The sequence below is a fragment of the Otolemur garnettii genome, unplaced genomic scaffold, assembly GCF_000181295.1.
Source record: "Otolemur garnettii isolate 467f Iridium unplaced genomic scaffold, OtoGar3 scaffold00193, whole genome shotgun sequence".
Classification (NCBI taxonomy): domain Eukaryota; kingdom Metazoa; phylum Chordata; class Mammalia; order Primates; family Galagidae; genus Otolemur; species Otolemur garnettii.
The window spans coordinates 2,018,900-2,036,828 of record NW_003852588.1 but is presented as its reverse complement, the minus strand read 5'-3'; the positions used below and the strand labels follow the sequence as shown (position 1 = coordinate 2,036,828).

At 39.0% G+C, this 17,929-nt stretch overlaps 1 protein-coding gene across 1 annotated transcript in view; it reads left to right on the top strand.

The window, feature by feature from the left end:
- The first annotated feature begins 6 nt into the window (after positions 1-6).
- PPP4R1 (protein phosphatase 4 regulatory subunit 1) overlaps positions 7-17,929 on the top strand; it is a 75,144-nt gene continuing 57,221 nt past the window's right edge. The window contains exons 1-2 of the mRNA XM_023507607.1: positions 7-87; positions 289-333. Coding sequence (XP_023363375.1) covers positions 81-87; positions 289-333 — 52 coding nt within the window. The 5' untranslated portion in view covers positions 7-80. The remainder of the gene's footprint in view (positions 88-288; positions 334-17,929) is intronic.

Genomic DNA, 17,929 nt, shown 5'->3' with positions numbered 1-17,929 from the left:
CGTCCACCGGCTCCCCGGCTCGCGCCGCTCCATGTAGCCCCGGATCCCCGGGAGGCCGCGGAGGAGGGGGCGACCACAAGATGGCGGGTACGTGGCCCCCGGTTCTGCGGGCGGCGGCGGCTCCCCGCGCCCGCCCGCCCTCTGCCGCCGCCCGGAGTGGCGATCTGACCTAGGCCGGCGGGGGGTCCCGACGCGGGGGGGCGCCGCGGGGCCGGGAGGGCGGGTGGCGGGCGCGTCGCTCCGGGCCCGGGAGCACTGACCGGGCCTTTTTCTCTCCCCTCGGCGCAGACCTCTCGCTGCTCCAGGAGGACCTGCAGGAGGACGCGGACGGATGTGAGTGAGGCGGCGTCGTCGGGGCCGGGCGGCCGGGGGGAGCGGCCGGGCAGGGCGGGCGGCGGCCTGGGCCGGGCCTGCGGAGGGACGGGTGGGCGAGGAAGGCCCGCGCGGGCCGGGGTGGCGGTCGCGGGTGTGGGGATCGCGCTTCCGCGAGGAAACGGCGTACCCGGTTCGGCGGGGGGAGTGAGACGCCCGCGTAACGCCCGAGTTCGGGTTCCACCGCACGCTTGCCCCTCCCGGCGCCCCCAAATCGCCTGCGGGCTCGGGAGTTGCTGGGACGTCTGTTTTGGAAGGAGATAACGGTGGGACAGAAAGCTGATATGGGAATTTGGGGTGTGCCTTTTCCCTGTGAGTGCCTTCCGCCTCCTGCCCCCCATCACTTCCGAGGAAGGAAGCGGCTCTGAGCAGGGAGGTGTGTTTCCTTAGAGTTGTTCTCAAGTCTGCTGCGGCCGCAGCGGGGGATCTCGTCCCGGGTCTGCTACCGTGGTTGGCTGACCCGGTTTTTGATCGTATGGAGTTTACATACCTGTATTTTACTTTGGTTCTTAGCCGTTTTTAGATTGCTCCGATGTGGTTCGTGGATTACAGGAAGGTTAGAAGGTGTGGCCTTGGCAGGAATCACTAGGTTTAGAGAACATAGTTCTTACTAAAAGCAAATGTTCAAAAATCATTCAGCCCTCCTAAATATTAAAATTGCACGTTTCCTTTGAAATATCGAAGGTTTTTAAAGAGTTGATTTATTTTAGAAAAGACAAACTTTCTGACGTTACTAGATGGTGATAGAAAGGGATTGATATTAGAAAGGAATTTTTATTTTTAATATGCTTTTTCTAAGCATCAGAAAACAAATAATTTGGGTCAGTGGCAGAAAAGTGAAAGAGTTAAGCAAATTTGTATTGAAAGAAGTCACAAATTGCGATTAACTTGAAATAATTTGTGTTGTTCCAAAAATAGTAACCAATCAAAAAATTTCTAGGTTTTAAAATGCATTTTAATTAAACAATGTGCAGAATATACTGAGTGTAGATTACGAGATACCTAAGGGGACCAAGAAATTGTTCTGAGTTGAGGGAATAACCGTGTCAGAATTGCAGCCAGAAGCAGAGACTTAGTCTTTAATACCTGTGCAAGTCATTCAGAGGTGGCTACAGTTTGAAGTTGCTCTTTTCAGTACTGTGTAGTAGTTAATTATTAGCACTGTCTAATGTTCCCTTGCCCAAATTAAACTTAATTTTTAGATTCCAGGTTGTTCTGAGTAAAGTAGGAGGGGTTTACTATTTAGAAGCATTATCTAAAAGGAGTAATTATTTTTAAAGTAAATGAATTATATACAAACTTACTTGTAAGTCTTTTTGTGGGGAAGGGTTATAAAATCTCTCTTAAAGATAAAGGGAGCAATGCCAATATAGGGAAGGACAGCTTTTATGTCTCATTTTACCTTAGGCCAGTTATTTGCCTAATAGTAAGTTTAAAATATTAGGAAAGCTATTGATTTCAGATTTTTTTTTTTTTTTTTTGGTTGCAGTTTTTGGCAGGGGCAGGGTTTAAACCCTTCACTTCTGGTATATGGGGCCCGTGCCCTACTCCTTGAGCCACAGGTGCCACCTGATTACAGTTCTTTCAATGTTAGGATTAGAGAGAGAGCTCTGATTGTTTTTCTCAAGACAAGAGCTTCCTTCTGTTTAAGACATTGTGAATAGGACATTTATTTAGCAAGTATTTATGACTATCCAGAGCAAGAACTGAGTATTGAGTTTTGAGTTAAGTGTCACACACTCCTGAAGAATGTGCTGCTGCTGTGTCAGGTTTCTTCACTGACCCTCAAGGAGCACAGTCTAGAGGGGAAGGCTTTAAGACTGCCCAGTACAGGGACACAGCAGTGGAAAGGTGAGCACAACCCATGCCCTCTAGTGGTTTACAAGCCATTTTAATCTGAGTGTTATTTAGTAGAAGAGGCAATATAGTGCCATAATTAACAACACAGACTGTTAAGAGTGATAGAGGGATTAAAGAAAACAACACACAGATTAGAGCCTGACTTCTAGTCTTGGAGTGTCACTTTAGGCAGACTAGGGCAACCCACATAGCCTCTCTGTGCCTAAGTTCTGCTGTTTGTAAATAGGCATAATAAGTAATACCTACTCTGTAGAATTGTTGAGGGCTATGGGAATCAATGCCTGTGAAGCACTTAGAGTGAAATACTGATGTTGAATGTTAGAGAATTGAAAAAATTTTGGTTGAAGACTTTGTTAGAGAGTAATTGCTTATTTTTCTTAGTTGCTAAAGATGTTACAGGTAGTAAGTACATTTACCCATGATATTCAGGAAAGCAGGATTACATATGGCCAGTTGAAGCACCACTTGCCATCTCTTGTGAAGGGGGCAAGAATGAGGAAGAAATCTGGCTATAGTGCCTATGGAGAGAGCATGATGGTGGGTTGGTAGAGAGGTGGAGGAGGAGGACCAGAGCTTACAGAGAGAATGGAGCTTGGGCTGCTCTTTCTAGACTGTTTCTTATGAGCACGAGATTCTGTGTTCAGCAATGTATGGAGGCCAGTCTCTAGAGTAGTTGTAAATGAGACCTAAAGTGACAGGCCTCATTTACAACTACTCTGGTAAGTCTCAGTTGGCCCTTGGAATGGGAAGAAATTCTTTTCTGGTCAAGCTCTGGAATCATGATTGTATTTTCTAAATGCAGAACCTAGATTTCTGCAGAAGAAAGAGTCGGTTCTGTTGTGTAGGTGATCTGCAGCTGTGGAGACAAGGGGAGGGTCAAGGTAGGGTCTAGATCTTCTAAGAGGGGCATTGCCAGAACTTGATAAGTCTGAGGTTTTTTGATTTGATTTGTTTTAAGCCCCCAGAGTTTCTGTACAAAGGCCATAGAGTGGGGGGAAGGGATTGATTAGAAACTAACTTAACTTGAAAAAAAAAAATCCTAATAGGGGAAAATGGGTATATTACACGTATATAGCAAAATATATGTAACCTTTGTAAAAGGTTACAAAGGAAAGTAAATAAAAGAGGCGGCACCTGTGGCTCAGTAAGTAGGGCACCGGCCCCATATATCGATGGTGGCGGGTTCAAACCCGGCCTTGGCTGAACTGCAACAAAAAAATAGCCAGGTGTTGTGGCGGGCGCCTGTAGTCCCAGCTACTTAGGAGGCTGAGGTAGGAGAATTGCCTGAGCCCAAGAGCTGGGAGGTTGCTGTGAGCTGTGACGCCATGGCACTCTATGGAGGGCAACAAAGTAAGACTTTGTCTGTAAAAAAAATAAAAGTTTAGGAAAATAAGGCAATAAAAATGATATTTTTTAAAGTTTAAAAGTAGTACTTTCAATACCAAAATATACTTTGAATTTCAAAATGAAAGCAAACCAGTGAGTCTATTTGAATACGGGTTATCTCAGCAGATTTCAGAGTTGGGTAATTCCTTTTAATTTTTACATCTAATTTTGTTCCTTGAATAATGGGAAACTTATTTCAAATTTTCATTGTTTTCCAAAGATGCAGTTTTGATTTACATAAATCCATGATGCTAGATTTCTAAAATGGGTGAACTAGGACTTAAGATGAAGTAAAATTTGATGAGCTAATGCTTGTAAAAATAATTTCATATAAACTTGTATCAAAGTAATATGTTGAAGATTTTTTAAAAGAATGGTTACGTAGCACTTACTAGTTTGTGGTAGCTTTCATACACAGATTATTTGTCACAATAGTCCTGTGCTGTTGATGTGTAGGCTGTGGTATTCTTTTTTTTTTGAGACAGAGCCTCAAGCTATCCCCCTGGGTAGAGTGCTGTGGCGTCACTGCTCACAGCAACCTCCAACTCCTGGGCTCAAGCGAGTCTCTTGCCTCAGCCTCCCAAGTAGCTGGGACCACAGGCGACTGCCACAACGCCTGGCTATTTTTTGGTTGCAGCTGTCATTGTTTTTTTTGGTGGGCCTGGGTTGGATTCGAACCCGCCACCTTAGATGTATGTGGCTGGTGCCTTAGCCACTTGAGCCACAGGTGCTGAGCCAAGGCTGTGATATTGTAATTGTAATAAATGTCACCTGATCCCCAAAAGAACTAAATTATTTTCTCAAGGAACAAAACTACTAAGTTCAGACAAAATTTTAAGCTAGGTCTTCTGATTCTAAAATTATATTTCAAACATTGTCTTTTCTTAAATTGTCCAATTTAAAACATTCATCAGCCTGAATCTTGTTTTTGTTTTTTTTTTTTTGAACAATGTCTCTTTCTGTTGCCCTGGCAAGAGTGCTATGGCATCAGCCTATCCCTCAGCAACCTCAAACTTCTGGGCTCAAGCTATCCTCCTGCATCAGCCTCCTGAGTAGCTGCTACAACACCTGGCTAATTTTGCTTTTTTTAGTAGAGACAGGGTCTGGGTCTTGCTCAGGTTGGTCTCTGAACTCCTGAGTTTCTCACCTCCTAGAGTGCTAGGATTACAGATAGGAGCCACTGAGCCTAGTCCTCAGCAAGAACTATAGGCATTTTGTTTGGATTCATGCTTAAAATACCGTCAAAAATTAATTTAGGATGTTGAATGTGATTTAATTTAACCTGAAGAGAGAGAGAGAGGATGAAGCTTGAGTAAAATATAGCTTATTTAAGTCTTTGTTCACTTTTATCTGTACCTAAGCATGATGTTGAAGAGCTTTGAAAAGCTATATTATGCAATGTGCTGTACCACAGATTTTTTCATATTTGTTGAGGTTTTGGCATCCTTTTGCATTACTCTGGTTTTCACAGTGTTGAAGGAGCGTGAAGAAACCAGGCATGTGGACCTAGCGGAGGGTAACCCCCTGTACTCAGTCTCTAGGTCCTCCAGCTGCTTTGGAAAACCAGTTCTGATACGCTTAGAGCCCTTGCCACTGGTGGGAAGTAAAGAAGAGGGACTGTGTCCAGTAGCAGCCAGGGAATCATTCAGAAAACCTTGGGAAGGTGCCCTGGAACATGGTGATATTTAGGAGTGTTGTTAAATAGGGTTTTGGAAAGTGGGTCATGAGTTTTGGTAGCCTGTTTTGACAAGACTGGACAAGAGAAATCTTTATTTAGAGATCATATAATTGATATCCTTGAAAAGAGTGCTTTAAAAATGGTTTTAGTGGTAGGCGCGTGTGCAGCATCAGTTAATGACACCTTGGCTTACAATTCTCACCTAGAAATAAAAAAAGACAGGAAGAGGGAAAAAACCCTTTGTAGTTATGCATGGACTTGTAACTTCCTAACCAAACTAAACCCTGAATGTCTAAATGCATAATCAGTAGATAAAGTTCAGAAGTTTGCCACATTTGTTTGACCACTAGTTTAGCATTTCTATTCCTTTTGCTTCAGTTCTTCCTCTGATCAAAACCAAGAATTAGGCTGTGTATAGTGGCTCACACCTGTAATCCCAACTCTTTGGGAGACTGAGGTGGGAGCATCACTTAAGCCTAGAAGTTCAACGTTAGCCTGAGCAACAAAATGAGACCCTGGTGTCTACAAAAAATAGAAAAAAATTAAAAAATTAGCTGGGCGTGGTGGCTCATGTTTATGGTTCCAGGTTCTCTAGAGGTTAAGGAGGGAGGATTGGTTGAGCCCAGGAGTTGGAGGTTGCAGTGAGCACTCTACTAGCCCAGACAGCAGAGTGAGATGCTGTCTCAAAAAAAAAAAAAAAAAGAGTTTATATGTGTTCATTAGACTATTGTTAGCTTGCTCCTACCTTTGCATTATATCTCTTTTCTTATAGTTTGGAATAAAGGAATTTTCTCTCTTGATGGCAAGAATTACCTGGTATTATGGTATGTCTCTAAACTTGAATGAGGCTTTTGTTTTGCTTTTAACTTGGCTTGAAAATAAACTTAATGTTTTTAGCAGAAGGCTAGGTGGCACACCGGTGGGATTTTGGCTAAGGAGGTTCAAAGTCCTGTATTCCCTATAATTTCTATAAGAGGATTTGGAACTGCCCTGCTTTCTCCCTCCTCAAGTCCATTCTTTAACTCTCCTCACTTTTAACTTTTTGACTGCAGAGCACTCAAAACTAAAATGTCCCAGTTGAGGGAGATAGCAATCGTATTATAACTTTTCAGAATACACTGTGCCCTATTGGACATTCTTTGGTTTCTTACTAATCAAAATAATCCACCCAAGTTGGTTTCAGATTCAATATTTTATATTTAAATTTATAAAACATAATGTGCAAACAAAAAACTGAATATGAAATAATAAAGCTTGCCATAATAATTTAATAATGCTTTTTTGTATATGGTATAACTCAAAACATCAAATCGTATATTTTTGGATTCAGATTTTCTTCTTTTTACTGAAGTTAGTGAGGATTGACTTTTTTTAAATTTGAAATAGGTTCTCCACTTTTGTTTTCTAAATCAGATTCTGAGGTACTTCACAGTTTTTTGTGAGAAGTATTTTTAGAGCTACATCTATATCCAAATTTTCCAACAGTAATTGAGTCTTCTGAAATTGATGACTCTTCAAATTTATCATACTCCATGTTTATATACACTCCCACAGGAATCCACCACTATTTGTACAAAATTATTTCAGGCACAAGTGTGAAAAATAGTGAGAATGAAGGGTAGGATGCTTAGAGACTCAAGTCAGTTAACATAACAATACTGTATGTCCAAGTTCTTGGTTTGTAGAATGAACAATGCCTACAGGCAGCATTTGCACCAAACATGTTTGAACGCTTATAGGTGTTCGCAGTCAGAAGGTTAAGTCAAGTCATTTTAGCTCCTTATCTCTCTAAGCTTAGGACCAAATTAGCTTTTTGGCTTAACTGGTAATGAACTTGGTTGCATTTGAGCATATGTATCATACAGTAATTCTGGAAGATAATTCAGTATAGTTTTGTGTGGGGGGACTGGGCTTTGTACAAAGTACAAATTGAACATAGATGTCTTTCAATAAAACTTTATTTACAAAAACAGAAAGTGGGCTAATGTGGCTTGCTGGCCATGGTTGGCTGAGGCTTTCTTTATACTGTAAAATTCAAGGTCTGTAACATTTTTTTTTAAATACTACTTTTCTATTTTTCCTGTAACCATTTTATTTATTTATTTTTGCAATTTTTGGGGCCATTGCCTTACTCCTTTGAGCCACAGGCTCCACCTGTCTGTAACATGTTTAATCTCGACTCATAGCAGAGTGCCCAGCACACTTTAGGCCTTTGTTACATATTTATTGAGATGAAGCTTGATGTTTCTGGCCATAGATTATAAAGCTATAATCTAATTTGGAGTCAAATAATGAAATTATTTTTAGTTAAGCTTATTATTTCAAAAACTTTCAGACCTACACAAAAGTTGCCATAGGTATTACAGTGAATTTCCAGAACTCTTCACCAGCACTCGACCATTGTTAACATTTTGCCAGTGTGCTCTGTATTTCTCTATACAATTACACTCAGACACAAAATAATGTATACATTATTAATCTTTTTTGTTGCACCTTTTGAGAATAAATTGTATCAATTGTGATCTTTAGCCTCTATTTCCTGAAAATGAGCATTCTCTTGCATAATCATAGTAATAAAATTAGAAAATTTAACATTGATATTCTGTTACGTAATATGAAATCTCATATTACAGTTTTATTCTTTACAGCAGCTGTCTTTTGCAGATTTAGGTTCATGCATTGTAATGACTTGTCATGTCTCTAGCTTGGAGCAGTTTCTCAGCCTTTACCATTCAAGCAAGATACTAACATACTTGAAGAGTTGGGGGCCTGACGTGGTGGCTCACGCCTGTAATCCCAGCACACTGGGAGGCTGAGGCAGGTGGATTGCTTGAGCTCAGGAGTTAGAGACCAGCCTGAGTGAGACCTAGACCCTGTCTCTAAAAATAGCCGAGCGTTGTGGTGGGAAGCTGTAGTCCCAGCTACTTGGGAGGCTGAGGCAAGAAAATCACTTGAGCCCGAGTTTGAGGCACAGTACTCTACTGAATATGACAAAATAAGACTGTCTCAAAAAACAAACCAACAAACCCCAAAACAGTGTTTGGTTTTATGAGTTCCCTCATGATTTGATTTCTTAGTTTTGTCAGGGGGTACCTGGTGGTAGTGTCAGGGTGATGATGTCTGTCAAGATTTGCTCCACTGTAAAGATTCTATTTCTCCTTTTGTAATTAGTAAGGGGAATAATTTGGTGATAGAGAAATATCGCATTCCCCAACTTTTTACCTAGTAGTGTCAGAATGCATTTTTGATTCTTGCCGGAATCACTTACTAGATTTACGAGCTACAACTCTCCTTGACAGAAGAGCTTGTCTTTCCTTCCTGTTCATTTGTAGTTTTATTGTTAAAATGTTATTTTAAAAGCCTAAGTCTTAAGGTAACTATTATAAAGAGCTTTAAATCTTTAAAAGGATCTAAATGATATATCTCATCTTTTATTTTCTAAAGTGTAAGCATTGGGAAAACAAAAGAATATTTGCAGGTTTATTGTTGCTTAAGCAGTATCAAGGGAAACACTGAAAGGCAGACTGCCAACTTTTTTCTGTTTTATATAGGATTATTAGAGGTATGTGGGGAATAAAAGGTGTTTTGATCAAGTTTGGTGAAAATTAGTCTACAAATTAATAAGTTCTCTTTGGTGAAGTACAGAGGCATTAATATGCTAATGTACTTTATCTTAGGATAAAGCACTTTGCAGAAACCCTTGACTCCTCAAGTATCCCTGTGGACTATCTTTTCATTAACAAATAGTAATGAATGCACCTTCTTCACAAGAAGCTTTAGGCACTTATAAGTAATAAAAAGATTAGAAAGACAATCTTTATCTTTAGGGAATATGTTGGGGAGAGGTTGAAGGCAGGTAGAAGAATATGAAAAAAAACCTGAATACTGCAATTTCTGGGGAACTAAAAGCAAGAACTCTGAAGACTACAGAGAATTAATTCAAAGGGGGGAAAGGGACCAATTCTTAATAAGAATGGGAAATGTTCCACGGATATTATTTATAGTAGGTAACTTTAAACTGAGAGGACAGAAATGGGACAGATGAAACCTTAGGAAAGTAGTGGGGTATGGTGTAGAAAATTGACTCCAGCAGGGACTGTATGCAGGGGAGGAAAGTAGGTTGGGGCCAGATCGAGGCCTTAGAGCTTTCTTATCAGCATGAGAAAGTTGTGTGTTGATTCAGACTGCCAGGGAGGTTTTTTCAGGAAGTGGAACTGTGTGGGGTGGGTGAGAGGGGCAGGGAGTATAGGTGCAAAGTCAAGCTTTAGGTGGATTAAAACGGTGCTTACCTGTAGACTAGAATGAAGGAAGACTAGCAGATGAATTGAGGCAGTTACAATAGTCTGGGAAAGCAGTCTTCAAACTTTATTACTGTATACCTATTAAAATAATTTTGAATACTCTATTATCCATTTTAAAGTTGATACCCTAAATTTTCTCCATAAAATTTCATCACATTTACAAAGGATGTCATTTCCAGTGAATTGTAAATATAAATATTTTTAAAATAAGAATTATATCAGTTTAAAAAATGGAATTGAAATATCATTTTGATACTACTATTAAAATACATGAATAAACTCTTTAAATTGGGAATTTTGCATTTCCCCCCTTTTTTATATCTTTTCATGTCCCACACAGATGTTTACCCTAATATATTTTAATGTTTCAGAGTTTTGATTGCCCTTTCACATTTTTAAAAAATTATTTTTTCCCCAAACCTACTTAGTGTCATATTTCTTTACACCAAAATATAAAAAGCAAAATTTAAAATTTGAATTTCCTTTTGCTGTAAAACTGTTAAAATTTTCTCAGTTTCCTTTGTTGTTGTTACTAATACTTAGCTGAACAACCAGAATATTAAAAATTAATGATGAACATTCAGTAAACAGAACTTTATTAGAAAGGCTTCTCTAAATGAAATGAATGGGACATTTAAAAAATTATTAACTTACATACTCATGGATGAACAGAATTTATTGCTTAGAATGAGATCATATTTAGCATCTTTTCTCCTTTTTAAAAAAGTTATAAGCACTGAGAAATTTTGTTGACATAAATAAATCAATGGAAATGGAAATGGTTTTGTTGCCAGTGCCACTCTTTTCTTGAACTACTTCCAATTTTTGTGCCAACAATTTCTTTCTTTTTTTTTTTTGAGGCAGAGTCTCAAGCTGTCACCCCTGGGTAGAGTGCTGTGACGTCATCACGCACAGCAACCTCCAACTCTTGGGCTCAAGCCATCCTCTTGCCTCAGTTTTTCTATTTTTTTTTTTTTAGCTGTCCTGGACCGGGTTTGAACCCACCACTCTCGGTGTATGTGCGTGGCACTCTGCTGACTGAGCTCTGGGCACACCGCCAATAATTATTTTTAATGAGCTTTCAGTCTTTTAATTTTTTTGAAAGCAAGGAGTTGAAAACCACCTGACTTAGAAAAGTAATTATTTCAGTCTTTAGAGAGTTGGTCTCCTCACACTTTCATCAGTCTTTCAGAGGGTTGTTTCGTTTATCATGAAGGTTTTTTTCTACCTTGGGGCTGTGGATCCTCTTGGTTTTAGATGGTTTATTGATAGGTCTTTGTCAAGTGGGAGAGTGTGAAGGGCAAAACCTTGGCTCCAAAACCCTCAGGTGTGTTTTTTGGATAGAGACTGAAGTCAAGAGAGTCCCTTAAAATTATCCAGTCTGATGAAGTTACAATCATGAAGTTAAAAATCTTTGCATATTGCTTGGGGTTTGAATACCTCAGTTTGCCCTTGGCAAAAAGTATCAGAGCCTCTGGATTAGGGTGTTTGGAACTAAAAGGAGAGAGTAAATACAGACTGATGTATAAAAATGGAATTTGTAGCTCTTAGGAACCGATTAGATACGGGCGCAAGAAAGGTAACATGGAAAAAAAACCCCTCCAGACTTTATGTTTGGTAACTCAAGGTGAATAGGGCCAGTGATGGTAATTGGAAAGTCATGGTGAAGAAGTGATTTTATAAGATTAATTTGGACAGTTTAGTTTTTTGGACAGATAGGTCGTGAAGGTGGAGAGTCTACGAAGCAGGTGTAAACGTAGAGCTGGAGATCAGGACAAGAGAACTTATTGGGTCACCTGCATTATGCATGATACTGGGCAGTGACAGAGCTTACCAAGGGAAGGCATGTTTGTGTGTGTGTGTGTGTGCGTATGTGTGAGTGATGTGTGCATGAGGACATTAAGACACAAGTGTGGGGAAACGACTTACATAAAAGGGTTGGAAGGAAGTGAGCAAGAATGGTATGGAACGCTAGAAAAATATTCAGAATTGTGCACTTTTATAGAACCTAAGAGCATTTCAGGAAGAGGGTGTTGGTGTGGTGGGTGTGGGCACTGTGACAGAAGTAGGACCAGGAGGTCTGAGAAGGGCCTCCTAATTTTGACAAATTGTTCATCTTTGAGAAGAGAGTCACAAGAGTGAAAGAGAAATAAAGGACTTTGTATTTGTCTTGAGAGGGAGATGAAGGCTGCCAGGGGAACTATACCTTTAAGAAGTTAGATGATAAAGGTCATTTTAGGCAACATTTACAAGTTTTAACAGTGGCTTTTCCCCCCTTCATTATTGTGACCTTGTTTCTGTAGTTGATTCCTAGTTGGGTAGGTGTTTGGGGCTATGTTGTTGGGATACTGTGTCTCCATAGGTGGCAGCAAGGAGTGTCCTTTCTGAAAAGTGTGTGGGGACTGAGTCCAACTGCGGAGCCATACTTCTGCATTCCCTTATGCGTGGTCCTAGAGCAGACAGGTACATGCACGATTTAGATTCTTCTCCCTTTTGTTCTTCTGGTTTCTGACTTTTTCTCCCTTGACTAGGCACTCTTGAGTACCTTAAATGCATGTGTAATAGTGAGGTAGGACTACAAGTTGAGGAGTTGTTCTATATGTTTGTTGTTTTGTTTGAGATAGTCCTGCTCTGTCTTCTTGGCTAAAGTATATTCATTGCACTCAAACTCCCAGGCTCCCTTGGCTAGAGTACATTCACTGCAATCTCAAACTCCCAGACTCAAATTATCTTTCTGTCTCAGCTTCCTGACCAAACCAGCTTATGGGTGCTTGTCACCAGCCTGGCTACATTTTCTTTTTTGTAGTGATGGAGATCTTGAGCTTGCTGGGATTGCTCTTAAACTTCTGAGCTCATGATCCTCATATTTCAGCCTCCCAGAGTGCTAGCATTACAGATGTGAGCCACCACGCTCAGCCATGGAAACTGATTTTTGAATCTGGTTCTGGGGACTTCTAATGGAAGTCTGAGAATTGTAAGATGTAAAGGTAGTTACTGTGTGAACATGAAATTAGCTTGAATTTATAGTATATATGAGCATATTTAATCAGGTATAGAAGAGAGGCATACTTATGGTATTGATGAAGGTGTAACTAGAATTCTCTCTATTGAATTGGAATAGCCAGGCTTCCCTATCCACTGATTCCACATCCAGGGATTCAACCAAACAGTGGTCAAAAATAAGGAAAAAAACAAATATACACACAATGCAACAATAAAGAATAATAGAAATAAAAACAGTACCATATAACAATTATTTACATAGCATTCACATTGTATTAGGTATTGTAAATAATCTAGAGATGTTTAAAGGGTAGGGGAGGATGTTCAGAGGTTATGTGCAGATACTAAGGAGGATGTTCAGAGGTTATATACAAATACATTTCATATCAGGGCTTGAACATCCTTGGATTTTGGAGGTTCCTGGGACCAATCTTCCACAGAAACTGAGGGATGACTATATTGTACCCTTAAGGTTAGGGCTTCTGTGTACTTCTCCTGTTCTAAGAGTGGTAGATTATTAGAAGAGAGTGTTAGGAAATGAGGCCTGGAGTTCTTTCAGAAAGCTTTGTACCACAGGTGCATTAATGTACACAGCTATGATTTAATTTTAAAAAAGTGATTAAAAAAGAAAGCTTTGTAAAGACAAAGGAGTCATCTAGCTTAGAAAAGACATGATCTTTGCTTCTTTTTCTATTTTTTTTAAAAAATGACCTTTTGATCTTAATCAAATTTTATTTTAGCATAGTTAAATAAATTATATATTGATATTATTGCCTATAATTAATTATCATTCAAAGGAGATAACTTGAATTTAGTCAAGTTGTTCCTTAGAAAAACCTCAAATGACACTCTTAAGTGCAGGATGTGATTTCTCCAGCTAGGTAAGATAATTTTGCAAAATGTATTAATGTTAATTGTTGAAATATTAGCAGACTAAGTTGATTCTTCTATTCCTCTGCCTCTCCTGTGTGAACCCTACACCCCACCTGTACCTTACTTGCAATTTTCTAAATAAGAAGTTTTCCTTGACTCCCTGTCTTTAGATTTTTCTGCTTAGAATGTCTTCCTTTACCTTCTGTCCTCATTAGTAAATTCCAGTATATTTTCCCAGAATTGGTTTGTCTTTGAAACCTTCTCTTATTCAACTGGGCAGATTTAGAAGCATGATAGTTAACAACCATCGTGTATACAGCATAAGTAGTTTACCGCATATTTTGTATGTGTACACTCTTATACCACGTTTCTTTTTCTTAGTAGAAAATGTCTGTATATATGTACACACATACATGCCCCTATGTGTACCTATTTACATAGTTCTTTGTCTAGTTTTTGTATATGTATTTCTTATTTAGTACCAGCACTGAATATGGTATATGTGCTGTCCTACTTGATGAATCAAATGAATGAAAACAAAAACACACAGAACCCACATTAAGATTTTCTGTGCCTAGAAACAAACCAAAATGCAGAGTGTTTGAAGGGAATGTTGGCATATTTGCCTGACGCTCATGTTATTTCATAGGTATTATCTTTGTACGCATCTTAAAAGTTTTGACAACATTTATTTTATAGATGAGGAAATGGACTCAAATTAGGTACATGTTTAAGTTTACATTCATAGTTTACAAGTGATAGAACATGGGATTTTTTTTTTTTTTTTGAGACAGTCTCATTTTGTTACCTTCAGTAGAGTGCAGCGGCATCACAGTTCACAGCAACCTCAAACTCTTGGGGCTTAAGTGATTCTCTTGCCTCAGTCTTCCAAGTAGCTGGGCCTATAGGTGCCTACCTCATAAGCTCCGGTGCTCCACCTGTCTCAGCCTCCGAGAGTGTTAGGTTTACAAGTGTGAACCATTGTACCCAGCCCCGCAGTACTTTTGCTATTACTATTTTGTGATTAAATTAGTCATCTTTAAATTCTGTAGTGGGCCCAACTTTTAAACTTTTACATTTTAGACTATTTTTATTACATTCAAAAAAGCCAAAAATTGTTGCTTTTGCTACTTTGAATTTCTGTGTTAGGTATAGGGAGCTGTGAGGAGCATAGAGAATACTTCTGGAACTATGAGGATAATTTTGTCTCTTCTGTATGATCTCATGTCTTTATACAGAGGAAAGTAATCAGTTCTATGTGTAACATGATACATATTGTTTCTTTCCTTTGTCATCTTCTTTATTCATGTTCTTTTTAACACCTTTGATTCCTCATGATTTGTAATTAAAAGATTTTATTGAATCTGTGTTGAGCAGCTGTTCTCAAAGGTTTTTGGAGATAGGATGGACTAAGCTTTAAGTGTAGCCTAGGTTTCTATTCCTATTAGGAATTCTAGTTCATTATGTTAGAATTTTATCCTATTCTATTAAGATCCACTAAAAGCCGTAATTTTCAATTAAAAAATGTTCCATACAGCTACTTCATGGATGTTTTACTTTGTAATTAAAAATTAGGTTTTGGAAAATGAAGATTGCCTACTTAAGTATTTTTTTGAAATAAGTCTCTTACATTGTTGAGCTTACAAAGTGATCTTCCTTTTAAATTTTTTGAGATAAGATCTCACCCTTTTGTCAGACTGCAGTGCATTGTCCCAACTATAGCTCACTGGAACCTTGAATTCCTGGGCTTCCTGGGTAGCTGTGACTTTTGGCACATGCCATCACACCCAGCTCAATTAAAAAAATTTTTGTAGAGACTGGATTTTGCCATATTGCTCAGGCTGGTCTTGAGCTCCTGGCTTCAAGTGATCCTCCTGCCTCAGCCTCCCAGATTCTGGTGTTACAGGTATGAACCACTACACTCAGCCTCCTCTTAACTTTTCATTCTGGCTCCCTTTCAACTAGCAGTACCAACTAGCTAAGTTAGTAAATTTGCAGGGAAAGAGTGAGTATTAGAATTTTAGGAGGACATAATGTAATTTGAAAAAGCATTTTGGCAATCATTGTTTTTAGATGCCTTTTTAAAAGTGGGTTGAACACTGTATTGTTTACATTTTTGCCATTTTAAAATTTTAGATAACATAAAGAGATGATGATTTTTATTTTATTTTTACTTCATCACTGGAGAAGGCTGAATTTAAAAAACTGTGAAATAGTTAGGTCTGTTGCTATTATAGGGTCCAAGAATCCGTAATCATCTTTAGTTATACTGAAAGAACTACAAAAGAAAGAGCTTAAGGGTCCTGAGGTATTGGCCCTCTTATAATTATGAAGTATCTCTTCATAATTTCTGGTGATACTAGTCATCTTTCAGTCAATTTTGTCTGAAAATAATATAGGCACATCAGCTTTTTTATGCTTACTATTCTATCTTTTTAATTTTTTTTTAACATTAAAAGTGTGGCTCTAGTAGTGACACACTATCTCACTGTTGCTCTTTCATTAATAATCTTTGCCTTTTAACTGAAATGTTTAGTCCATTTATATTTAATGTGATTATTGATCTGGTTGGATTTAGGTTTTGCTTTTTGTTTTCTGTTTGTCTCATTGTTTTTTTCTGCTGCTGCTTTATTTTGGGTTAATTGAATATTTTTTAATATTTCATTTTAGTTCCCCTATTATCTTTCTGGCTGTACTTTCTACCATGTTTTAGAGTTTACTCCAAGGATTGTCAATGTATATCTTGAATGTATCCTGATCTATTTAAATAAAGTTAGTGTACTATTTTGAATAAACTGTAGGAATCTTGTAGCAGTATAGCTGCATTTACTCCCTGTATGTTATTTTATCTGACGGTATTATTGACTGCATTGCCACTTACGGTATACATATGATACATATGCTATAGGATTTTTTCAGTAGTGGTGTATAGTTACAGTAACTGTTGCAGCGTCCTTATCTGCTAATTCCATCATCTTTGTTCCTTCTGGGTCTGTTTCTGTTGAAATTCCATCATCTTTGTCCCTTTTGAGTCTGTTTCTGTTGAAATTCCATCATCTTTGTCCCTTCTGGGTCTGTTTCTGTTGAAATTTTTGCCTCATGGTTTGTATTTTCCTCAGTTTTGCATGCCCAGTAATTTTTTTAATTGCATGCTAAACATTGTGAATTTTACCTTTTTGAGGGCCAGCTGTTTTTATTTTCATTCATAGTCTCTTGAGTTTCATTCTGGGACACAGATAAATTGTTTGGAAAGAATCTGTTCCTTATGAGGCCTATGTTAAGCTTTGTTAGGCAAAACTAGAGCAGCTGTAAGTTCACAGCTAATTATTTGCCTCTTTTAAGACAATACCTTTGAACATTCTGCCTGTTGCCCCATGTCTTACAGAGTTTTAAAAAATTTTGGTTGGTAGAGACATAAATTATTCTTGGTCCTTTGTGATAATCAGGGGAAATGGTTCTGATCTTCTAAGGTGGGGCCTTCCTCAGACCCAGGTGATTTCCTTACATGTAAATATTGTTCCAACACTCATCTAAAGACTCAAGGGGGACCATCTGCAGCTTTTCTGAAGGTCTTTCTCTGCTGTTCCCTCCTCTCTCCTACTTTGCTCTGCAAATTCTACTGCCTTGATGTCCCCAAATCCTCAACTCAAGGAGTCTGCTGTGATTTTGGTAGGGGGTCCTTATAGTGCTGAGTCCTGGAAACTCTTTCTGGGAAGTCACCTGAGGGAATGTGAAGCTCATTTCTTTTCTTCTCTTCAGGGTTCACTGTCCTTACTGTGTTGCCATCTGTTCATTGTCTGAAACTATTATTTCATATATTTTGGGTTTATTTTTAATTGCATTTTTTTTTTTTTAAGACAAGGTCTGTATGTGTTTCCTAGGCTGGAGAGCAGTGGCTATTCACAGGTGTGTTCATGGCACACTGCAGCTTTAAATTTCTGGACTTAAGCAATTCTCCCACCTTAAGCCTCCCAAGTAGCTGGGTCGCTGTACCTGGCTTTTTTATTTTTAACCAAAAAGATGTGAGGGTAAATTTTGTCTGTCTTACTCCATCTTTGTCAGAAGTGGAAGAGCATATTTAGGTACTTTTTTTTTTTTTTTTTTTGAGACAGAGCCTCAAGCTGTCCCCCTGGGTAGAGTGCCATGGCATTACAGCTCACAGCAACCTCCAACTCCTAGCTCAAGCGAGTCTCCTGCCTCAGCCTCCCAAGTAGCTGGGACCATAGGCGCCCGCCACAATGCCTGGCTATTTTTTGGTTGCAGTTGTCGTTGTTTGGCGGGTCCGGGCTGGGGATTCGAACCCGCCACTTTAGGTGTACGTGGCTGGCGCCTTAGCCGGTTGAGCTATAAGCGCCGAGCCTAGCTATTTTTTAATACAGAAATTATTTTTGTTTTATTAAAAGTAGCTGTACTATATTTTTTAGTGTCTTTTTGACAGTGTTCTGCTAGGAGTAAA